At 42.6% G+C, this 26,279-nt stretch overlaps 1 protein-coding gene across 3 annotated transcripts; it reads right to left on the reverse strand.

The window, feature by feature from the left end:
• Positions 1-594: 594 nt before the first annotated feature.
• On the reverse strand, positions 595-26,279 carry AAAS (aladin WD repeat nucleoporin). Of its 3 annotated transcripts, none has more exons than XM_075851843.1 (17): positions 25,974-26,279; positions 24,229-24,357; positions 23,502-23,629; positions 23,323-23,378; positions 18,443-18,534; positions 17,661-17,707; positions 17,475-17,573; positions 14,659-14,802; positions 13,562-13,682; positions 12,171-12,295; positions 12,040-12,100; positions 11,859-11,949; positions 11,128-11,221; positions 10,979-11,046; positions 2,458-2,539; positions 2,247-2,331; positions 595-1,515 (listed from the first exon to the last, which is right to left on the reverse strand). In XM_075851843.1, exons 2-17 carry the CDS (start codon positions 24,349-24,351, stop codon positions 1,372-1,374), a joined length of 1,560 nt encoding a protein of 519 aa, XP_075707958.1. In that variant the 5' UTR covers positions 24,352-24,357; positions 25,974-26,279; the 3' UTR covers positions 595-1,371. The 3 variants fall into 3 exon arrangements, with proteins under 3 accessions (XP_075707958.1, XP_075707959.1, XP_075707960.1); XM_075851844.1 differs by having other exon boundaries at positions 25,919-26,279; XM_075851845.1 differs by lacking the exon at positions 25,974-26,279 and adding an exon at positions 25,891-25,940.

The following is a 26,279-nucleotide window of genomic DNA, read 5'->3' on the forward strand; positions in this document are numbered from 1 at the left end:
CCAATATACATGAACCTGTAAAAAAAAAAAAATGAAGTTCTGACTTACCGATAACTCCCGGCTTCTTCCTCCAGTCTGACCTCCCGGGATGACAATTCAGTCCAAGTGACAGCTCCAGCCAATCACAGGCTGCAGCGGTCACATGGACTGCCGCGTCATCCAGGGAGGTGGGGCCCGATGTCAAGAGAGACGCGTCACCAAGGCAACGGCCGGGAGGGAAGTTCTCGGTAAGTACGAACTTTTTCTTTTTTTTTTTAACAGGTTGCTGTATATTGTGTTCGGCATTCACTGTCGAGGGTGCTGAAAGAGTTACTGCCGATCAGTTAGCTCTTTCAGCACCTTGGACAGTGACGGGCGTCGACTAGCCTCATCTCTATGATGGCGGCTGCGCGAAAATAACGCAGCCGCTCATCATACACGGATGACACACGCAGCTGTCAAATGTTTTTTTGCGCGTGCAAAACGCTGCGTTGTTTGCGCGCGCAAAAACGCAACGTTCGTCTGAATCTGCCCTAACTTTACATTAAATAAGGTGTATATCACACTGAGCAATACCAATTGAAAACATAAATTGCCAAAATATTGAGACACAAATTACCACAAAAGAAAAATAATTTTAATTAATTAAAATTCTAGGAAAATATATTTTATTTTTTAACATGGAAACAGAGAGGAGCTGTCTGTATATTAGTTTCCTCCCTGGCCAAGATGTCAGCAGGGATGAGGGCAAAGCAGATCAGTGTTCGTTTTCTGCTTTGTAGAGATGCTCCATAAGAATTATTGATCTCGATATAGGCCCATATTTTGGAACAGCAGCCCCCATCTGGAAATATCAAAGCTGCAAGTTTCTGTATCACTTTGGCTGCTACTAAAGTGCAGTTTCACAGCTTGTATGGGTAAGGCCCCCTTCACATTGCCGTAATAATGGCCGGCCGCGGACAGTCAACCGCATTATAAAGTATGGGCGCGTGGTCCGTAAAATAAAAAAATAGGACATGTACTATTTTTTGTGGAGCCTTTCTACAGCCGGAAACACCTTCCCGTAAATATATGGGAAGGTGTCCATGAGCAATAGAAATGGGTCTGTACTTTGATCCGCAATTACGGTCCATAACTGCGGATCAAAATTACGGCCGTGTGAATGGGGCCTCAGAGCATAAAACAACCAGATATAACAAATCCAATTCCATCATAACAGTATTCTAGAGAAATGACACCTACGATTCTGGATTTCATGTGCAGCAAGTATCTATGTATTAATTCACATAAATGCAAGATCTGGATATTTATTATAGGAGAACCTGAACAGTGTAGTGACGAATGGTTCTAATATAAATAGGATGTAGTTCGCGGAAACAATTCACGCCAAGTTTATGTCTCTGTGAAGAGTGACCGTATGGTGGTAGTGCTGCTGGTGTCTCCAGATACAATGGTGCCAGTCTCCGGTGTGAAGCGTGGAAACCGTGCATTCACGAAGTAGAAAGGAACATGGGAGAGGCGACCAGAACGCCATAGCTACAGAAGAAAAAAAGTCATGATGGTACAAAAAAAAGAAAAAAAAGAAAAAGGGAGGCATGAACAATGTAGTGAGTGGGCAAAATATACAGAGGAGCACGATTCGTTAAAGGGGTCTTACAAAATTAGAAAGGCAGGGCTGCTTTATTCCAGAAACAGCCCCACAGCACTCTATGGGTTGTGTCTAGTATTGCAGCTAAGCTCTATTGAAGTGAATTGGGCGGAGTGGCAATTCCAAAAATAAGTAGGTTTTTTTTTTTTACTGACAGATTTGAATGCACACAGAGGTACAGAATGGGCCCAAGGCACTTTCTATGGGTCGTATTAAAGATCTGTACAACACAAATTCATAATCTAGCTGGGGGCATGAAACCTAAAGGTCACATTTCAAGCAGCATCTTGTTGAATCTATAGGTTATGTAGTGCGGATCAACAAATACCTTCTAGTAAACTTTACTTTACAGTTTGACACCACTCACTGTCTGACCCCCTTATTATCAATAGTTTATGGCATCATTACAGTTCATGTAATGATCAGGTTAGACCGGTAAGATAGACTTGAATAGGACTGTTCGCTTGCTAAACCTCTGGAAGTCACACCAGTCTCATTTGAACAAATAAAATATGGACAATCCATCTGTTAAATCTTTGTGACCTGCAGCAGGGTTATACGTGTATATCCTACTCTAATAAGTCCCAATACATAGTAGGAAAAAAAACTTATACTTTACCACAGAAAGCAATGCCCCCTTCTGGAAACATGGTTGAAACTGAATGAGTTGTGGATCTTCTCCTGCTCTACTAGGAATGAAGCCACTAGAAAAAAAAAGACCGTTCCACATAGCGCCACTTATATTCCGACCTGACACTCTACACAGTCACTACAATATAGCAGAATAAACACAAGACCTAGAAACCTTGTAAATGCAATATAAGACCTACCAAGGTAGGAGCTCAAACTTCGGATTGTTCTTGGTGCGGTACACGGCAATCACTGCTTCACTCGTCTTATCATCCGGGTTCTCTAAAAATGGGGACATTGAACATTACAACAGAAACGTCTCAGCTGTGCGAGGAATAGTTGTGAAGTAGATCCGATCAAGACTTCATTAATACTCTACATTGCATTAAACCCTCTCATCACCCTCGGTTTTCACCTATAAACTCATTGCCCACTAATGGAATGTGGTCTATTTTGGAAGGAAATCCAGGCCTGCCCCCCCCACAAAACTCCCATATAGTTTAACACCCCCACTACCCTATTAATTTTAATTTGGTGCAGAGGGATATTCAGCAACTTGTGGGCTTAAATATTGTCCCGTGAACACTTTTTTCTGGCTCCTCTAGTTTGCCCTGGCTTGTGTCTCTACAGCAATGTATAATCTTCCAGGTCTGGGTTTTATAGGTATCTTCAGCTTAGGCATCCCCTATGGGCACACCGAGTCCCTAAAACCAGAGTAAGGCTGTATTCACATTACCATTCCTTTACGCTGAGGTGTTCCATCGGGTTACCCCCTCAACGGAAACCTAAGCTTCCATTTGCATCACCATTGATATCAATGGTGATGGAAATGTTGCTAAAGGTTTCCGTTTGTCACCGTTGTGACAGGGTTCTGTCGTTTTTGACGGAATCAATGGCGGTTGACTGCGCTATTGCATCTGTCAAAACGGAACCCTGCCAGAACAAGGACAAACGGAAACCTTTAGAAACTGTCCGTCACCATTGATATTAATGGTGTGGGAAACTGAAGCTTAGGTTTCTGTTTGCCTTTCCGTTGAGGGTTTAACCCGACGGAAACTTCCGATCAAACACCTCAGCGGAAGGGCAACGGTTATGTGAACAGGCCCATAACCAGTTCTAAACTGGAGAACCCGATTTGGCTAAACCTCTTACATTCAAGTGGCACTATACAAGGCCCTCTATTTATGGAGGGCAAATATCCCTGAAATTTCTTCAGAGGATTGGGAAGATGTAACAGACTCCTTCCCTTCCTACTGTTATTAGTGTCTGGGATCTGCGGATTCAAAATAAATTCCTACACAGTATATCTAGGTTTTTCTGACAGTGATTTATGTTTTAGACGTTGTCCGATCAGGGTACATCATTGCATGCAGTATGGTCCTGGGTTGTCACGATACCAGAATTTGGACTGTAGTATTGCGATACTCGATACCAAAACGATACTTTGCCAACGATAGTTAAATAATTCTTCCATTTTCTGATGTGAGGCACGTGGTGTGATGAGTTTTGAGCCTTCATGTGAGTCACATGGAGGTATAAAATTCATAATACCTTGTGCCTCACATTAATAAATGAAAGGTTTGTTTTATTTAACAGCGTAAACATCATAAATGACGCTATAAATCTGTTATTACGGTCACAACAATAACGAATGTGTGTATATTTTATGTATTGAGACTTTTATTTTAATGTTTATTGTAAAAAGTGTATTTTTTTTAAAACTTTTTTTTATCTTTTAGCTTTAATGTACTGACATATCTATATGCCAGTACGTTAGCCTGTGTACTTATAGGTATGTCCTAACAACTGCCTGTGAACTAAGTATGCCCTAACAACAGGAAATATGGTCAGACAGCCCTGGGGTCCTTCATTGAACCCGGGGCTGACTGCCCATATATGGTATGTCCCTCGATCGCATCACAGGCATTCCCTGCACAGCTTAGTATAGAAATACATGAATTAACGGTATCAAACCGTTTGAGGGTGCACGGCATCGAAATAGTATAAAAATTTTGATGCATCGTGCTCCATTTTATGAATACATACTTTGGTTCCCCTAGAATACGCTCTGTTCAGGTGTACCACTCGGGCAGCTTGGATAACTTTTATACCAAAAGTCAAGAATTACTGTTAATAGGTGTGTCCCCCTTGGTGCTGCAGCTAATCTGTGCTGCTAGAGGAGGGGCTCTGACCAGAGTCCGTCTCCTTCCCCCCCTGTAGGGAAAGTAAGAAGGGACTATACTGTTAACTGCCAGATAAGTAACATGGGATCCAGAGTAGTAGAGGTATATACGGTGTGACATCCATAGTATACACTTACTTAGAAACCAATGGAAATTTTATTAAATAAAACAAAGGCTGAGATGAAGAGGTCTCCTCAGCTATAGTGCCATGCTACTGCATGGGCTCTGCTCCTTCCCTGACAAGCAGGGCTATTTCTATTGGCTGCTCTGCAGCGAACAGAGAATCACTATACAGAGAACTGGTTGTGGGAGAGTGACTGAGCCTGCCTGTCCACCAGTACTTATATCATTAGGGAGACGTGCTCATTGCTATTCACTTTGAACACCAGGTGGCGCCACACTAAGTAAACGTCATAACTTCACTGGGTCGTGGTTTTTTTTTAACCCTTTCCCGCCGCAGCCCTTTTTCAGACTTTCATTTTCGTTTTTTCCTCCCCGCCTTCCAAAAGCCGTAATTTTTTTATTTTTTCATCAATCTAGTCCTATGAGGGCTTGATTTTTCCGGGACGAGTTGTAGTTTTTCATACCACCATTTATTGTGCCATATAATGTACTAGGAAATGGGAAAAAATGATTTGTGCCGTAGAAAATGAAAGAAACAGCGATACCGCCATAGTTTTTTGCGTGTCGTTTTTACGTAATTCACTGTGCAATTAAAACAACATGTTAACTTTATTCTGTGGGTCAATACGATTACGGCGATACCAAATATATATAGTTTTTTTCTATATTTTACTACTTTTACAAGTAAAAATCTAAGTGTAAAAAATAAAATGTATGTTGTGTCGCCAAATTCCGAGAGCCATAACGGTTTTATTTTTCCGTCAATTAAGTGGTATGAGGGCATATTTTTTTGCGATATAAGCTGTAGTTTTTAATAATACCATTTTGGTGTACATGCGACGGTTTGATCACGTTTTGTTTCATTTTTTGTGGGAGATTAGGTGACCAAAAAAATAGAGATTCTGGCATTTACAATTTTTTTTTATTTTAGAGCGTTCACCGTGTGGGTTAAATAATGATATATTGTAATAGTTCAGACTTTTACGGATGCAACGATACCAATTATGTTTATTATTATGCTCTAGGGGTAAAATGGGAAAAGGGTTTTTTTTTTAACTTTTAATTTAAAATTTTTCTTTTACATAAATAAAACAACTTTATTTTACACATTTTTTCTTTATTAGTCCCCCTAGGGGACTTCAATCAGCGATCGTTAGATTGCTTGCACTATATACTGCAATACTAATGTATTGCAGTATATCGTGATTCGGACAGGCTTAATAGGAGCACAAAGATGGCGGACCTGGGGGCCTTCATTAGGTCCCCAGGCAACCATCGCCACCCCGCGATTGCATTGCGGGGGGCGCGATGAGCTGTTAAAGGGTGTCGCCCTCCGCTCTCTAACGATTTAAATGCTGCGGCCCCTATTGACCGTGGCATTTAACGAGTTAAACGAGCGGCATTGCGCTCGAGCGCGATCCCGAACGTTACTCTGAAGTGTCGGCTGTAACATAGAGCCGACACCGGCATCGTTTGGAGCGGGTTCACTCCGTGAGCCCGTTCCATACTTTCCCTACCAGACTTTCGCGTACGGATAAGTCATATTTCGGAAAGGGCTTAAACGTGTAAATGGCAAACATTGTTCATTTCTCATGATCTATGTAATGAATATTTAATGGTGGAACAACCCCTTTAGGCCTCATTTACACGAGCGTATGCGTTTTGCGCGCGCAAAAAACGCTGCGTTTTGCGCGCGTATGCATGGCGTATGCACTGCGTATACGCAGCCTTGTTGCGTTTTAAACGCGCAAAAGGCATTTGACAGCTCCGTGTGTCATGATGCGCGGCTGCGTGATTTTCACGCAGCCGCCATCATAGAGATGAGGTAGTCGAGGCCCGTCACTGTCCAAGGTGCTGAAAGAGCTAACTTTATCGGCAGTAACTCTTTCAGCACCCTCGACAGTGAATGCCGATCACAATATACACCAACCTGTGAAAATAAAAAGACTTTCATACTTACCAAGAACTTCCTGCTTCCCCCATTCCGGGCTCCCGGCCGTTGCCTTGGTGACGCGTCCCTCTCTTGCCATCCGGCCCCACCTCCCAGGATGACGCCGCAGTCCATGAGACCGCTGCAGCCTGTGATTGGCTGCAGCCTGTGCTTGGCCTGTGATTGGCTGCAGCTGTCATTTGGACTGAACTGTCATCCCGGGAGGTCGGACCGGAGTTATCGGTAAGTCAGAACGTCTTTTTTTTTTTTACAGGTTCATGGATTTTCGGAGCGGAAGTCACTGTCCATGGTGCTGAACCAGTTTAACGCTTTCAGCACCGTGGACAGTGACTGTCTCCTGACGTCGCGTACCCGAACATTTTTTACCGGTTTCGGTCAAAACGAGTTTGGCCGAACCCGGTGAAGTTCGGTGCGCTCATCTCGAATTTGACACTCCGTTTGGATGTTTGTAACCAGAAAAGCACGTGGTGCTTTTCTGTTTACATTCATCCTTTTGACAGCTCTTGCGTGATTTTCGCGCATGCAACGCAGGACCGTCAGTGTGGCATGCGTTGTTTTCACGCACCCATTGAAGTCAATGGGTGCGTGTTGCGTGAAAAACGCAAGAATATAGAACATGTCGTGAGTTTTACGCAACGCACTCACGCAGCGCAAAATTCACGCATCGTCTAAACAGCCCCATAGACTATTATAGGTGCGTACGACACGCGTGAAAAGCACGCGCGTCGCACGCGCGTATAATACGCTCGTGTAAATGAGGCCTTAATCTAGGTAAAACCACTAAAAAAACACCCTCAGGTTTTTACTATTTTGTGCCAGTAAGGCAGTAGTCCACCAACTGTCCATCCACGTCTCAACGGTTGAAACGAGTTAATTCCTATATTGCGTACTACAAAGTTCTAGGAAGTGCCCGGTGAAAATGTTATAAAATATCTGCTTAGCTGAACACCCGGCCACCACATCTGATCAGGTTTAGAAATGCGACTTCTTAATCTTTTGATAAGGTCTCCACCTAGTGAGGAGTTTCTTTTGTCTAAAGGAGGGCAGGGTGTGTGTTGTATAGCGGTGTTGAAGGCGGCTTACCTTGAACAAGAGTTCTCTGTTCTTCCTATGTTATAAGTCTAATCATTTCTTTCATCACCTGGTAAGAGGGCATTACCTGTTTACACTGTGAACATTTCTCCTTTGTAATAAACGGAGAGCATTTCACCCGCTCAAGAACAGGATAGAGATCCGATAAGGTAATATATTCCACCTTTGTGATCTATCTGATCATATGTCCTTGTGGTCTCGTATGTGTTGGGCAAACTATACAGCAAAGCATAAATCAACCATACGATGTAGTATGAACTTAGTACCTGCACCCCATCACGTTCATGCAGTCCAACACAATTGCTTCAGTACAAAGGTGGGAAAGCATTCTGGACTCGTACATCTCAGACCCTTGAACGCCTGGGTCTTAACTGGGAATTAAGATTGAAGCTAAAATTGATCACTGGAAGTTGTGGTCTTTACGGTTGAGTTTTATTAAAGCGTTGATCTTAGGTTCATTTAGTTACAGGACTTTCTCTGATCTGTTCGAAGTGTAGTTTATAAGCATATCCTTATGATGTATACATTATATGCCCGGGTCATTAAGACATATTTTGCCATTCTATGACATTTGAGATATATGTATATTCCATGGAGGTATTAGAATTTCGATTTCTAATCTTCCTTGTAACGCTATTCATGGCTAAGTATTACGCAACGTTTCCTTTTCCTTCTGGATGTGCCAGAGGCACTCCATTACAAATTTACACAAGTATAGGACCTTATACCACTCCACTCTAAATACAATTGCAAGGATAAGTAAGTGAACCCTTTGAAATTACCTGGATTACTAATAAAATATGGTCTGATTGATATGCAAGTCACAATTCTAGATAAACACAATCTAACTAAACTAATAACACACAAACAGATGTACTGTTCATGTCTTTTATGGAGCACATTGTGTACCCATCAGCTATTGATGGCCTACCCTGAGGATCATCTATTTTTACTGGCTGGAAAACCCCACTTACTTTTTCTTCCTGCATGGTCGATGTTTACTTAAAGAGGCTCTGTCACCAGATTTTCAAACCCCTATCTCCTATTGCAGCAGATCGGCGCTGCAATGTAGATAACAGTAACGTTTTTTTTTCTTCAAAAACGAGCATTTTTAGCCAAGTTATGAGCATTTTTATATTTATGCAAATGAGCCTTTCTTAAGTACAACTGGGCGTGTTTAAAGTTATGTACAAGTGGGCGTGTATTATGTGCGTACATCTGGGCGTTTTTACTTGTTTTACTAGCTGGGCGTTATGAATGGAAGTGTATGATGCTGACGAATCAGCATCATCCACTTCTCTTCGTTACCACCCAGCTTCTGGCAGTGCACAGACACACAGCGTGTTCTCGCGAGATCACGCTGTGACGTCACTCACTTCCTGCCCCAGGTCCTGCATCGTGTCGGACGAGCGAGGACACATCGGCACCAGAGGCTACAGTTGATTCTGCAGCAGCATCGGCGTTTGCAGGTAAGTCGATGTAGCCTCTGTCACCTGGTGCCGATGTGTCCTCGCTCGTCCGACACGATGCAGGACCTGGGGCAGGAAGTGAGTGACGTCACAGCGTGATCTCTCGAGAACACGCTGTGTCTGTGCACTGCCAGAAGCTGGGTGGTAACGAAGAGAAGTGGATGATGCTGATTAGTCAGCATCATACACTTCTATACACAACGCCCAGCTAGTAAAAGAAGTAAAAACGCCCAGATGTAACACACATAATACACGCCCACTTGTACATAACTTTAAACACGCCCAGTTGTACTTAAGAAAGGCTCATTTGCATAAATATAAAAATGCTCATAACTTGGCCAAAAATGCTCGTTTTTGAAAAAAAAAAACCGTTACTGTAATCTACATTGCAGCGCCGATCTGCTGCAATACGAGATAGGGGTTTGAAAATCTGGTGACAGAGCCTCTTTAATGTTCTTAATAAAAGTACGACTGTTTGTGTGTTATTAGTTAAGATTGTGTTTGTATAACATTGTGACTTAACTAATAAAATGTGGACTGATTATTTATCAATACAGAAATCTTACTTTTTCTTGCAACTGTTGAGACACTCTGCCGCATTACCAGGTTGCCTGGACAGAGCGTGTGTGACATCTCTCCTACCCCTTGGCATGATGCTCCACGTAGCTTCTGACGAAGCTCAGTCCCGCCGCCTGACTTCCTGTTTGGAGGTTGGTATAACAACGGGCTGGGACGCACGTGTATTATGCTCTTTGGCAAGTAAACATCACTTAATACTAGTGAAAATTGTGTCCCTAAACGTTTATTTTAAAAGTTAGGAGCTTCTGTCTAAATATGCAAATGAGCCTTTATTAGACAAGTGAGAGGTAACAGCATAGATTCTCCTGAGGTGGAGCAACCCCACAGCCTCTGACGCTGTCCTATCAGCATGAAGCTGCTTCACACAGTGTGAGAGACTTAGGCCTCATGCACACGACCGTGTTCGGTCCGTGATATACGGTCCGCATGTCGGCCGCTTGTCCCGGACCGTACAAAGTACAGGGAGCCGGGCTCCTAGCATCATACTTATCTATGACGCTAGGTGTCACTGCCTATCCACGTAACTACTGTCACACACTAAAACATGATTACAGTACGGGACAGTAGTTCCGCGGACAGGCAGTGACCCCTATCGTCATAGATAAGTGTGATGCTAGGAGCCCGACTCCCTGCACTGTGTTCGGTCCGGGACATGCAGCCGACATGCGGACCGTATATCACGGACCGAACACGGTCGTGTGCATGGGGCCTGAGGCTGGAGGGAAGGGGCTCACTTAAAATAGACATATCTCTGGCTGTGGACCACCTAGAACAGCGCTTCTGGTGGCATATGAAAGATGAGATTCTAATCTTTCATATGACACCAGGATCGCAGTTCTAGCTGGAGACACAACCGGAGATATCGCCAGTTGACTACACAGTCGGGAATAGAAGCTGTATACTATATGATCACGCTGTGTTGCTGGGCAGGGAAGGGGGAGAAGCTGTATGCTGATTGGACAGCGTCATACAGAAAACATTACACCACCCAGAGTGAAAAGAAAGAGTCTATTTGGCTATTAGAGCCACATTATCATATTTAGAAAAATGTTCATAACTTTGCAAATAAACGGTTTTTTAAAAAAAACAAATCACACTGTAGTTAGCAGCAGCAAAGCGCCTATTAGATTAGTTAAGAGATTAATAAACTGGTGACAGAGCCTCATTATTATTGTTTTAAAAAAGGAAAAAAAAAAAGGAATTTACGAGCACGAGCGAATTCCATACAAAGCCCATGTTATTCAATACAGTTTTCCATGTACACAGCATATGCATGTAATGAATGGCCAAATATTGAGTGGAAAATAAGTAAAATCAATCCCACCTCTTAGAAGTACGGCCAACCTCTCTCCACTGGGGTCCCAAACCATAGCCTGTATTTCCCCTCCAACTCTGCAATATATAATGAGACAAACATTATAGCCTCTGGGATATGTGCACGTTACAAGGGTCTGTGATCCCATTTAAACTCACCTGACTTCCCCATCCTCTCTCTCAAAAACCATTTCGGACACATCAGCGACTGGTGTTGCACGTTCACTTCCACCAACACAAGCTTGTGCCTCCCCTATTTAATGTGGAACATAAAGAGAGAATTAACAAGTACAACTAATGGCTGTTCTGCAATGAATTGCTCCACTTTTCCTTGGCACTAGTTTAGCGGAATCTCCCCTATTGTCCCATGTGAAGTACAATATCCATCTGATTACTAATGCAGGCCGAGAGGGTATATAGCATGGCATGACTGATACCAAGCTTCTTTTTACCATCTTTGATGTCAGCACAGTGTTGATCCAAGTGTGACAGCGACTGCTAAGGGTACACTACCTAACAACCAGAGTTTATTTACTAGCAACCAGTCTACTTTGGGTCACTTAGATTTTCATCTCTCCAAGTTCCATAGTTTATCCACATGCTGCTTCAATGTTTGTCTCAAAGGGATATATGTATTATGGTCTCCCATATATACTGCCCCAATAACTTAGCTTATGGGCTAGTCAGGACAGTTCAGTGTAACATGGACCCCGGCCGGTTTCATTATATTTTTAATATACTGAGAAATAACACTATGCAGAATGTAAGTCTTGCTAGTTCAGTATATACCAGTATACACATCCCCCTGCATTGAACTTTCATGAAGTAGATAATCTGTTAAGACTACAGTTTGTATTATGTAGTATATTAGGAAGGTGTAAAACACTTACACTCTAAAACAGAGAATGATAAACTGTATATTACAGACTCCCCCTTCACAGCAAAAAGCAGACGGCTGCCATCTGGGCTCCAACATCCAGTCTGGGTGGCAAGACAAAAAAAAAATACACTTAGTCAAGGCATAAACAGAGATAACAGTAGATACAAATGTCAGGACTTCTATTAACAGACCTGACAGCGACCTCTGAGTGTTGGCCAGCGCTCGCAGGTCCACATCTGCGTCTCCCATACCCTGGAAGATACCAACATTGTAATAGTAATAATGAGAGCCACATCACATCACTAAGGTCATTTCAGCTTACCTGAACACAGCAGATGGGGTGGCAGACAGCACCTTGCTGCCATCTGGAGACCAGGACAGGAAAGTTACACCTCCCCCACCTACCCTCTGTAGTGGTATACAGCTCTCCGTAGAAACATCCCACACCTAATAATATACAACAGGGATTAACTGGTAATGTTAGGGAAGATAGATTTGTTCTTTTACTGGAACCATGCTAGAGTTTAGAATATAGAACACTACACGTCCAAAAGTATGTGGAAACTTGACCATCACACCTATATGAGCTTGTTGGACATCCCATTTCAGAACCATGGGTGTTAATATGAAGTTGCCCCCTTTGTGTGGCTATAACAGCTTCCATTCTTCAGGGAAGGCTTTCTACAAGATTTTGAATTGTTGCCCATTCATCCAGAAGAACATCTGTGAGGTCAGACACGGATGTTGGATGAGAGGGCCGGGCTCACATTCACCATTCTAGTTTATCCCAAAGATGTTTAATGGGGTTAAGGTCAGGGCTCTGTGCAGCCATTCGAATTCCTCTACACCAAATTCATCACACCATGTTTTTATGGACCTTGCTTTGTGCACTGGGACAGTCATGCTGGAAAAAAAAAAAAAGCCGCCTTCAAACTTTTCCTACAAAGTTGAAAGCATATGATTGGCTTTAAATGTCTATGTAAATGGCTATACAATGTATTTGTATACTGTAGAATTAACATTACCCTTCACTGGAACTAAGAACAAACAACCCCAGACTATTATCCCTCGCCACCAAATATTTAAGTAGGCACTATGCATTCCGGTAGGTGGTGCTCTCCTGGCATTCGCCAAACCTAGATTTGTCCATCATACTGGCAGATAGTGAAATGTGAATCATCAGTCCAGAGAACACATTTCCACTGCTCCAGAGTACAGCGGCGGCGCGCTTTACACCACTCCATCCATATATTAGTACTAAGATCTTATGCTTGTGTGCAGCAGCCTGACCAATCCATTACATGAAGCTCCGACACTCCGTTCTGTGCAGGTATCACTCTGTAATAGGTGATAAACTAGATGATAGGAGATTTGCACACATCACGCACTTCAGCACTCGGGGACCCCACTCTGAGTTTGCATTGTTTAGCTTCTTGGCCAAGCGGTTAGATGCTTCCAATTCATAATAATAGTATAATAATAGAATAATAGAGCTCTTCAGTACAACCCATACTACTACCAATGTTTTCTGTGGAGATGGTATGGCGGTGTGTTTGTTTTTTTATACCCGTTTGCAATGAATGTAGCCGAAACACCTAAACTCAAGAATTAGCAAGAATGTCCACAAACTTTTGACCATATAGTTTTGGTCTTTACCAAGAGAATAAAAAGCATGTCCAGCACTGACTGTAACAGTAAAACCCAATTACTCACCAACATAGCAGTGTCAACAGGGGATGCAGACAGCAACACCCCACCTTTAGGAGACCAAGCAACGCTAGTGACTGGACTGTGACCCGGATGTGTAAGAATCTGAGCGCAGCCTGAAGAAGGCCTGTCATCAAAAGGACAGACATGAAAATAACCACACTATTAATGGACAATAATGGGAGAAAGACTACATTTGGCATCACAAAACAGAAGTCATTACAAAGTGAGTGAATTCTTCATGTATCAAAGCAAACTTGTCCCCATTCACCACCAGTGGCCTCTGCAGAGAAAATGCGTGGCCAATTCCAATTTCCTCCTGCGGCATCATCTGAACACTGGGGGTGGTTTCCTTTTAAAATGAAGTTACCTTGTGGAGACAATACCTTTAAAAGCGGTATTCTCATTTTGGAAACATATGACATACCCGCAGGATATTCCATAAATGTCCAATAGATGCGGGTCTGACTTCTGTGACCCGCACCTATCCTTGTTCTACCTTGCTCCGCTGTCGCTGCTCTCCGGCACCTGAGTTCCAAGAAGGCCAGGAGTACGGAAATAGCCAAAACCGCTGAGCTACGCGGTCTGCTTAACTCCCATAGAAGTGAATAGGAGTTGCGGAAACAGCGTAGCTCAGCTATTTCAGTCCTCCCGGCACCTCGTAATTCAGTGGCCGGAGAGCAGCGTCAGCGGGACGAGGTAGGACAGGGGTCAGGGGTCTCCGTTCTAGAGATGGGTGCGGCACCTAGAGCTGGGAACCGCATCTATCAGACGTTTATGGCATATCCTGTGGATATTCAATAATTGTCCGGGATGAAAATACCCCTTCAAATGTATTCAGAAGGGCAGCACTTACCATTCGGATTAAGCCCATAAAGAGGTAGTGATGGGGATGAGAGGGCGAATACAAACATTAGCAGTCAGTATGATAAGAACTATATGGATCTATAATGTGCAGTGGAAGAACAGGTGTAATGATGATACGAAGAGAACAGGAAATGAAAGGTCCTCACTGTCCTCTTTACCAAAATATCTTAAACTAAACCTCCTCTAAATACTAAATGACCAACGATTCATACAGATATAAGAATTCTCAGTGTTACCTGGTGGACAGAGAGGTAGGGTCGATGTGCCACACTAGTACACAGCTCTGACATGCCACAGCCAAGATGGATGCACACAATGGCTTCCATGCCATACTTGCCACATCTTTCTGCAGGCGGTGCTTTAACGTGGGTATTGTTGGGCTACGAAATATAAAGTTGCAATAGAAATAATATTATACTGCATAATAGATGCCATACATACATGACATACATCTCTACAAGGGTCACATACTTCTGGGTAGTTTCCATGTTACTTATTTTCTGCAGTTCAGCCCTCAGTCTACGCAATGCTCTGTGACAAATACATCAGCAGTAGCCGTACAAATCTCTGGAGCCCAGGCTGCTTATCTCAGAGCATTGCCTAGACTGGATATAATTGTAGCCACGTCTTGAAGGTAGAACTAGGTATGTAGCGATGAATGTAAAAAAAGAATGTACTCATTCACTGACAGCAAACAAATGACTTGAAAATGGTGAGGAACTAAAACAAAGTCAATTAGAAAGTAGTAGAACTTTTCATTTATAGTCATTTATATAAACTGGAAAATCCCTTTAACTCCTTAATGACCAGCCTATTTTAGACCTTAATGACAAGCCATTTTTTACGTTTTTCCATCGTCTCATTCAAAGAGCTATAACCTTTTTATTTAAGCGTCGACATAGCTGTATAAGGTCTTGTTTTTTGCGGGACAAGTTGTAATTTTTATTAGCACCATTTTGGGGTACATAGATTTTATTGATTAACTTTCTTTTGATGGGGAATAGAAAAAAAAAATGCAATTTCGCCACACTTTTTTGCGTCCTAAATTTACACCATTTACCGTGTGGTATAAATAACATAACTTTATTCAGTGGGTTGTTGCGATTGCAACGATACCAAATGTACATAGATTTTGTATGTTTTACTACTTTTACACAGTGAAAACACTTTTTTTTCAAAATTATTTGTTTTTGCGTCTCAATATTGCAAGAGCCCTAACTTTTTTTATTGTTCCGCCGATGCAGTTGTATGAGGGCTTTTTTCTTGCGGGACTTGTAGTTTTTATCAGTACCATTTTGGAGTAGATGCGACTTTTTGATCGCTTTTTATCACATTTTTTTTTTTATAGGCTGGATTCAAAGAAAACTGCAATTTTTGCATGGCTTTTATTTTATTTTTTACGACGTTCACCGTGCAGGTTAAATGATGTAATATGTTTATAGTTGGGGTCGTTACAGACACGGCGATACCAAATATGTGTAACTTTTTAACTTTATTTATTTTTTTAATAATAAAGCAGTTTGTAAGGGGAAAAAGTGGGTTCTTCTTTTCTTTTTCACTTTTTATTAAAAAAATTTTTTTACTAGTCCCACTAGGGGACTTCAATATGCAATCTTACGATCGCATTTATAATAAAACGTACAGGCATCTGCTAGGTCATGCCAGAGGTCTAGCAGGCAATCACGACAGGCAGACCTGGGGGCCTTTATTAGGCCCCCGGCTGCCATCGTAGACAGACACTCGGCGATCTTATCGCTGAGTGTCAGTGGGATGAGAGGGGGCTCCCTCCCTCTCTCCAAAACCACTCAAATGCGGCGCTCGCTATTGAGCGCCGCATCTGAAGGGTTAAACGGGTGTGATCGATACCAATATCGATCTCACACGTTTGAGCAGGGACGTCCCCAGCCCTCAGCTACATCTGGTAGCTGAGAGCAGGGAGATTTAAAGGCTCCCTGCTCTGTTTATTTATTCCGATGCAGTGATGTAAAAGGCTATTGCATCAGAATTCGTGGCCGCCGTAAAAACACTATGGGGCAGTCATTAACGGGTTAAAGAAGCACTCCCAGAATTTTTTTTATCTCTGCTTCGGTTTGTAAAGTACATCAGGTAAAAGGAAGTGCAGGAAATTCTCTTACCGGAAGTGTAATTACTGAATTATAAGGTGTGTTACGGTCCGCCGTTATATATCGAGACCCGCATCTATCCTAACACTACAGCGTATTTTGTGTGGACCGGAAGTCAGTCTGTCTATTCATTGAGAAATGCAAGATGGGAGACAGTACTCCGTCCCAAAGAATAATGATAAGTAAATAAGTTCTGTATAATCCAACGTGCGACTTTTCTGCTTACATTAAGCCTTTTTCAAGCATGTAAGCTGAAAGGTTGTACATTCGATAAATCAGAACCTTTTCTATCATTCTTCGTCGCCGACTTTGCATTGGAACTTTTTGAATGTATGTGGGTGATTTGGATCAAACCCACCAGGTGACGTGCGCCAGAGAGTGATTCAAATAGGTGGTGCTTATAACGTGCTTCTTATTCTATGCATTGAGCCGCTCAATGCGAGTCTCATAGGAATACATGGAGAGACTGCATTCAGTTCTACACAGAGGTCACGTGATATAACGGCAGACCACAACGGAGCTGATAGTTTATCAATAAGGTGCCCGGTAAGAGAATTACCTGCACTACCTTTTACTTGATGTACTTTACAGAGGCAAAGATAAAAAAAATCCCGGAGTGCTTATATAACTGCATTACCTAATGGGACATCCATCTCACCGGAGGATCAGGATGCTGCGGTGTCCGTCCATCATGCTTTACACTACATGCCTGCTGTTCAGATTGGCTGCTGTGTAGAAGCACAAGCCTCTTAGAAGCAAAGCGGGAGGTAAATAAAAGAGTGGATTTGTCTTAAAGCAAGTTCAGAACGATAACTAAATAAGATCAGGAAACTGCCAAACGCTCCTCAGTTAAAGACTCTCTTTTTAGGTACTCTGCAGTCACATTCCCTTTATAAAAGAAAACCAATAACACTCCCCACACATCTTACCTTCCGGAGGTATATATTCGAATGGAGTCATCTACAAGTGCCAGTGCAAATTTGTTGGTGTGAGGGTGCCAAGCAAAGGCTCGGAGTGAACAGTCAGCCCTGATAGAGTACCACAAGAGAAGAGAGCAGCTTTAGTGACATCAAATTTGGTATTAGTAGACAAAACTTGAACAAACCGCTACTCACCAGTCACAAGCCTGAGAGAACTCCGCTGTGAGATCCTCGCTCTTCATCTGTGTAGAAAAATAGATTACATTTTATTAGATGTAGTGAAGCCAGATTAGAAGGTTTGACTAGTTAAACCATAAAACACCTTGATACCACTATAATATTCCATTCACTATAATGGCCAGTGACCATGCATACATGGCCAACTCTGAGCTGGGAACAGGGACCTTTGTTCTTGGGATCGGTGCGGGTCCCAGTAATCAGACTGACCCACTAATCAGACATTCATTGTATATTTCAATCAATAAGACTCTGCTGACATCTGCGACAGGGGCTCCAATGGACCCCATTATAAGTCAATAAGGTCCATTGGGCCCTGGTGATATCGGTCATTCGACAGATCCAGCACTGCAGTGTTGTTTCAATTGTACACAGAAACCATGAAGCATATGTTAATAGAGGCTAGCTGTTTCTAATGGGAAACCCTTTTAACACAGTGCCAACATATCTGCACTGCTCTATGCTTAGACCCTCAAAAACTCTCGTGGCTCAACTGTTCTCTGACAATAAAGCTGATTGATCACTATCGTTCAGGATAAAATTTGGTATCAGAATTCACTGCTAGTCCAAAAAAACGAGCCACACCTCTCTACAGGTTGTGTGTGGTATTGCAACTCAGCCCCATTCATTTTATACTAGCAGACAGGTGTGGTGCTGTTTCTGGAAGAAAGCAGCCATATTTACTAATCCTGGACAACCCGATTGAGCAAACATTGACACATACACTACAGGCAACTTACTAAAAGGTGTGGAAAAAGGGACCCATGGAAAGAAGAAACCCATCGACATGCAGCAAGAGAACAGCATGACACGCGACACAGTAAGGGGGGCACTGTAAGTAAGAATGGTCACAAATTAAACATTAACAAATAACTATATCTGAGGCCTGGAAAGTAAAACTTAGAGTGACTGCACTTTAATCAAACTTTTGATATTTCATAGTGACATATCCATAGTTTGGATTGGTGGAGGTCCGGGTGCGGAGATCCCCACCATTGCAGAAACAAAAGGTGCAGTAGTGCTCAGCCCTGCACCTTCAGCTGTGATCGGCGCTCCTTGTTAGGCTGAGGACGGCTCACATAGACGTTCTTCAGGTTTACAAAGAGCGCCGATCACAGCGAGAGGTGCAGAGAACTCAGCTGAGCGCGTCTGTACACCAGCAGGCGCATCCAAACTTTTGATATGTCTCTATGCCATATCAAAAGTTTCATAAAGGTGCAGTTATTCCTTAACCCCTTCCCGCTCCTTGACGTACTATTACGTCATGGCAGCTGTATCGTTCGCGCTCCATGCCGTAATAGTACGTCTCGGGAGTAACGGCCGTTTCGGCCGTCCTCCCGACACATACAGGAGCTGTGACGCTGCTGTCTTGTTCAGCAGCTGTCACAGCTCCTACAGCGGGGACCGATCGCTGTGTCCCCGCTGATTAACCCCTTAAAAGCCGCGTTCTATAGAGATCGCGGCTTTTTAGGGGTTAAGCTGCCATCGCCGGCCTGCTACGCGATAGCGGCCGGCGATGGTGACTATGGCAACCGGACACCAAACAATGGCGTCCGGCGATGCCATAGACGGAAGCCTAGTGGGTCCTGACAACGTCAGGACCCACTATGCTTGCTGTCAGTGAGTAGCTGACAGTTCTAATACACTGCACTACGCATGTAGTGCAGTGTATTAGAATAGCGATCAGGGCCTCCTGCCCTCATGTCCTCTAGTGGGACAAAGTAATAAAGTAAAAAAAAAGTTAAAAAAAGTTGTGTAAAAATAAGAAAATAAAAGATTTAAAAGTATTAAAAGTAAAAATCCCCCTTTTTCCCTTATCAGTCCTTTATTATTAATAAAAATATATAAACAAACAAATAAACTATACATAATTGGTATCGCCGCGTCCGTAACGGCCTGAACTACAAAATTATTTCATTATTTATCCCGCACGGTGAACGCCGTAAAAAAAATAAATAATAAACCGAACCACAATCACAATTCTTTGGTCACTTCACCTCCCAAAAAATGGAATAAAAAGAGATCAAAAAGTCGCATGTACCTAAAAATGGTACTGATCGAAACTACAGTTCGTTACGCAAAAAATAAGTCCTCGCACGGCTTTATTGATTGAAAAATAAAAACTTTATGGCTCTTAGAATAAGGTAACACAAAAAGTGAATGATTGTTTACAAAACGTATTTTATTGTGCAAACGCCATAAGACATAAAAAAAACCTATAAACATCTGGTATCGCCGTAATCGTATCGCCCCGCAGAATAAAGTGAATATGTCATTTATAGCGCACGGTGAACGCTGTAAAAAAAAATGAAAAAAAAAACAATCGTACAATTGCTGTTTTTTAGTCACCACGCCACCTAAAAATAGAATAAAAACTGATCAAAAAGCCGCATGCACCCCAAAAAAACTACAATGGATTCCTCAAGGGGTCTAGTTTCCAAATTGGGGTCACTTTTGGGGGGTTCCCAATGTTTTGGCACCACAAGACCTCTTCAAACCGGACATGGTGCCTAATAAAAAAGATGCTTCAAAATCCACTAGGTGCTCCTTTGCTTCGGAGGCCGATGCTTCAGTCCATTACCGCACTAGGGCCACATGTGGGATATTTCTCTAAACTGCAGATTCTGGGCAATACGTATTAAGTTGCGTTTCTCTGATAAATCCTTTTGTGTTATAAAAAAAATGGTATAAAGAGGATTTTCTGACAAAAAAAAAAAATGTAAATTTCACCTCTACTTTGCTCTAAATTCCCGTGAAACACCTAAAGGGTTCATAAACTTTCTAAATGCTGTTGTGGATACTTTGAGGGGTCTAGTTTCTAAAATGGGGTGTTTGATAGGGGTTTCTAATATATGGGCCCCTCAAAGCAACTTCAGAACTGAACTGGAACCTAAAAAAATAAATAAATGAGGCAATACTTCGCTTCTTACATTATACTGATAATGAGCCGTGCCCACCCCGAGATGACCCCAGTTTTGACCGTTTGTATAAACGGAGACCCCTATTAGACCGTTCCAGTGCCCGGTTTTCCCAAGCATACACCCCTGAGAAGTGTATTTCTATTGATGAGTCCCTGGTACATTTTAAAGGGAGGGTTCAATTCCGCGAGCACCTGCCGGGTAAGAGGGCAAGGTATGGCGTGAAGATGTATACGCTATGTTAGAGTGCATCAGGGTATACCTACAGGTTTAGGAAAAATGAAGGAAAGGCCACCCCCAAACCAGACTGCATCCTGGACTACAATAGGTACATGGGAGGGATGGAATTGTAAGATCAAGCCCTGAAGCCCTACAGCGCTATGCGGTGTGGTATAAGAAGCATCATACAGATGGCTTTGTACAATGCGTACGTGCTACGTCGATGTGCAGGCCAGACGGGAACTTTCCTGGAATTTCAAGAGGTGATTATCAAGAACCTAATCTTTAGGGACCAAGAAGGGGGGGGCACCCAGTACTTCTGGAAGCGAGCCCACACGCATCGTACCAGGGCAACACTTTCCAGGAGAAGTTCCCCAAACTGGCAAGAAGGGAAAAAGTCAAAAGAGGTGCAAAGTCTGCTATAAGAGGGGGATAAGGGAGGACACAATATATCAATGTGACACGTGTCCCGAATAACCAGAGCTCTGTATGAAAGTGTTTTAAAATTTATCATACATCCCTTGGTTTATAATTTACCCCAATTTTACTTACCCTGATGAACTCCACACAGCTTATCCCCCCTCGTCTTTCCCCTCTGATCCCTGCTGTGTGTCCAGGCAGCTGATAACAGCCACATGTAGGGTATTGCCATACCCGGGAGAACCCACATTACAGTTTATGGGGTGTAGGTCTCCGGTCAAAATGCTCACTACACATGTAGATGAATGCCTTAAGGGTGTAGTTTTTAAAACGGGGTCACTTCTTGGGGGTTTCAACTGTTCTGGTACCTCAGGGGCTTCTGCATACATGACTTCGCACTAGAAAATCCCCAGTAGGCCAAATGGTGGTCCTTTCCTTCTGAGCCCTCCCATGGGCCCAAACGGCAGTTTATCACCACAAATGGGGTATTGCCGCACTCAGGACAAATTGGGCAACAGAATGGAGTATTTTATTTCTTGTGAAAATAAGAATTTTTGAGCTAAAATGACATATTATTGGAAAAAATATATATTTTTTTAATTCCCAGCCCAATTCAAATTAGTTCTGTGAAGAAACTATGGAGTCTAAATGGTCACATTACCCATAAATGAATTCCTTGAGGGGTGTAGTTTCCAAAATGGGGTCACTTTTGGTGGGTTTCCATTGCTTTGATACCTCTGAGGCTCTGCAAATGCGACATGGCACCCGAAAACCAATCCAACAAAATCTGGACTCCAACAAACATATAGCGCTCCTTTCCTTCTGAGCCCTCCCATGGGCCCAAACGGCAGTTTATCACCACAAATGGGGTATTGCCACACTAAGGACAAATTGGGCAACAAAATGGGGTATTTTGTTCCTTGTGAAAATAAGAAATTTTGATCACAAATGACATTTTATTGGAAAAAATGACATTTTTTTCATTTCAGAGCCCAATTCAAATACGTGCTGTGAAAAAACTGTGCGGTCAAAATGGTAACAACAACCCTAAATGAATTCCTTGAGGGGTGTAGTTTCCAAAATGGGGTCACTATTGGGGGATTCCTACTGTTTTGACACCTCAACACCTCTTCAAACCTGGCATGCTGCCTAAAATATATTCTAATAAAAAAGGGGCCTCAAAATGCACTAGGTGCTTCTTTGCTTCTAGGGCTTGTGTTTTAGTCCACGAGCGCAGTAGGGCCACATGTGGGACATTTCTAAAAACTTCAGAATCTGGAGAATACATATTTAGTAGTGTTTCTCTGGTAAAACCTTCTGTGTTACAGAAAAAAAAATGAATAAAATTGAAATTCAGCAAGAAAAATGAAATTTGCAAATTTCACCTCCACTTTGCTTTAATTCCTGTGAAATGCCTGAAGGGTTAAAAAACTTTCTAACTGCTGTTTTGAATACTTTGAGGGGTCTAGTTTTTAAAATGGGGTGTTTTATCAGGGTTTCTAATACATAGGCCCCACAAAGCCACTTCAGAACTCAAGAGGTACCTTAAAAAAAAGGCTTTTGAAATTTTCTTAAAAATATGAGAAATTGCTGTTTATGTTCTAAGCCTTGTAACGTCCAAGAAAAATAAAAAAATTTTCAAAAAACGATGCCAATCTAAAGTAGACATATGGGAAATGTGAACTAGTAACTATTTTGGGTGGTATAACCGTCTGTTTTACAAGCAGATGCATTTAAATTCAGAAAAATGCAATTTTTTCAAAATTTTCTCTACATTTTGCAATTTTTCACCAATAAACACTGAATATATCGACCAAATTTTACCACGAACATGAAGCCCAATGTGTCACGAGAAAACAATCTCAGAATCGCTTGGGTAGGTTTAAGCATTCCGACGTTATTACCACATAAAGTGAAATATGTCAGATTTGAAAAATGGGCTCTGAGCCTTAAGGCCAAAACTAGGCTGCGTCCTTAAGGGGTTAAGGAAACATCCACTTTTTCATCAATGTCAATTAATGACTAGCTTTAGCACCCCCAACCACTTGGCATTGAGACATTACCTTCTTCCTCTGAGTTGGATATCTCTTCCAGCAGACCAGCAAGTCCCATTAGGTGCCTAAAAAGGAAAACAGTGGTTCTATTCCATCCATGAAGATCACCCTGTGAATATTACCCACATGTAACAAGTACCACCAGAATCATAAGACTGGCACAGGATAAAGAATGAGGGCACACGCACCATGCGTTTAAACACCGTTTCCAGACGGTCTCCTTGTGATGTATAAATGCTGCTTTACTGCTCAGCTCCATCCTCCCTGGAGCCTTCAAGGCATCTAGAGGAATCAGAAGTTCAGGAACGTTGACCATCTGTAGGGGTATAAAGGCTGTTTGGACAAACGTACGGCAAACATTTGACAGAATCAGAGCAAAATGCTGCTTGATTTGGTTCACTTGTTGCAATGCCTATGTCTGTATTATTATAACCTTATAATACCTGCCAACCAAGTTTACAGTGAATATACTCTACCTACACAAAACCATTGACCGTAATGTACTGGTATGTCCGTTTATCTGAAAGCTACACAAGGATTTCCGATCTACTTTGAGTCCTATGTTTCATAAGACCAATTGTGGACTGTTGTCGTAGAGACATTGACCACTCATGTTATAGGCCACATACAGGTAACAAGATTCTGTATTCTACGCCCAGCCATGATATTTAGTAGGAGTTGTCTGGTTCCTCATATGTTCTATTAGGACATGTATCCGACATTGGGATTTGTGGATCTTGGTTATTGAGCATCAGCGGCGTCCACCGAACAACCAATACCAATATCAGCCCTGTGGAGCTCCCAGTATAATCTGCAGAAGAAGAGAGATAACGCCGAACCCATTCCAAGAGCCCAACTTTATTATTTCAAGTAGTTTTCCAATCATCACCCAATTCATTCTAGTAAAGATCTTACCGAAGTGTGGAATGAGGGAGGTGGGCTTTCATTAGCCACCCAGGGAACCATTGTATTGTTGAATTCATACAGCGTGACATCGCCACGGGGCAGGGGTGGAGGGAACAGGTCCAAGGAGCACATCCTGATCTGTGTATGACAGTGGGCGACACATCGTAACGCGTAGGGCTCAGCGTACTGCTGCCTTGAATACGGCACTTAATACATAACACATGGATAATTTAACACCAGATATTCTTAATTCAGTCCAATTAAACAGGCACAGCTAACCAGTCTCGAGCATGGCAGTTGTAGCGTATTACTGTTAACCTATCTCCTGTCTTTATCCACAAGTGCTGGGAAGAAGCAGGTGGGCATACTCACCTATAGATATCATCAGAGCCTGCCCCTATTTCTTTTATAATGTACCCCAAGTCTGGAGGGCAACTTTTAGACTATAATTTTTTTATTTTTAACAGTGGGAACAGTAATCCACGCCAAGAGTATTGCCCTAAATAAATGCCTGTGGGGTATTTTAATGCTGGCAGAACTAATGCTTTGCTATACTTATTGGTTAAAACCCCAGCTAATGGTTCAGTGATTATTGCCATTGACCTCTATGCAGTATGGAGGACATTAGTTAAGGCACCATTATCATGGGAAAGTGGCACTTTATGGGCATAGACTTAAAACAGCATAAGCAAAGCAGAGTCCAGGCTGCGTTACTCGCCACTCCTGCAGTTTTTCAGAGTAGGACTTGCCGGCAGCACTTCATGAGAAAGGGGCTAACCTCCTGCGCATCATTTTCAGAACTGCGGCCCTCCGTATCTCCTGAGTTCACGGTTTGAGCCCTATATGGGCAAATTACAGATGAGTTATTTTAAGGGGTATTCACATCTTCTGTAAAGTGATGGCATATAGCTAGGATATGCCATCACTATATGATAGGTGGGGGTTCTGCAGCGCTGATTTAGATTAGAGCTGCATCCGCCCCTTAGGCTGGATTGACACACGGCTGTTGAAACAAGGCCGTGTGAACAGCCACATTGAAGTATATAGGTCTGTGTGACGGCCGTTTAACACATTAGTCTGAATAAGTACTTAATCTTTTTTCCTGAACAGCGTGGAAAAACGTAGAAGGGTACGCAGCGCTAAAGCAACACTGTGGCTTCTTCGTTCTCAGGATCGGTGGAGGCCCCAGGGGTCAGAGCCCCACCTATCATAAAGTGATGACATATCTGAGCGATAAGATGGGAGTTACCCTTTACAGCACCACTATCTCTCGATCAGTGTTGAAACGTCAGATGGCATACGTATGTTTTTATATCAACTAAAACCAACTTTAATCGCATGTCAATAATTTGTGGTGACCTCGCCCCATGTTTTTGGGATCAGGGGTTCCCACAACTGCACCCCACTGATGACACTTAAGGCATATTTAATTAAACTTGCCATAAAAGTTGTAGGATGGAAATCCCACTTAATAAAACCTGAAATGGCAGCGAACACCGGACCATTAAAGTGCTAAACATACAAAAGACAACAGCAAACCAAATTACAAGACTGTTGCCATGTTGCTGCTCCCAAGGCATTGTGGAACCACAAACTCCAGCATGCCCTGTCAAGCAGCGCTGACAGGATCAGCCACTTCTTGCAGTTCAGCATTATCTGGAGATCGGTTACCTGTCACGCATCGGCTGTAAACACACACCTAGTACATAATAATGATGATATAATATAACAGCAGCGCGTCATTCTGCACCGACCTGAGGAACTATTCTGAAATCCGCGCCGCCGGATTGACGAATCAGACCTGGGAGAGCAGCGTCCGGGAACTGAGACGCGCGTTGATGACGCCAATAACGTGTGAGTGGCGCAAAGATGACGTTACTCTGTCATGTGACAAAAGTTCGGCGAGACTGCCGGCAATATACATATCACGTGTATATCGTCTATATAATAATACACTATAAAGTCGCACATTTATATCTGCGCTGCTGTTCTGTACGTAGTCGTGCGGCATTTATCCAAAACTGCAGACCGATACCGGGCCTTTGTGATCTCAATTCACC

The sequence above is a fragment of the Rhinoderma darwinii genome, chromosome 2 (assembly GCF_050947455.1).
Source record: "Rhinoderma darwinii isolate aRhiDar2 chromosome 2, aRhiDar2.hap1, whole genome shotgun sequence".
In the NCBI taxonomy this organism is placed as follows: domain Eukaryota; kingdom Metazoa; phylum Chordata; class Amphibia; order Anura; family Rhinodermatidae; genus Rhinoderma; species Rhinoderma darwinii.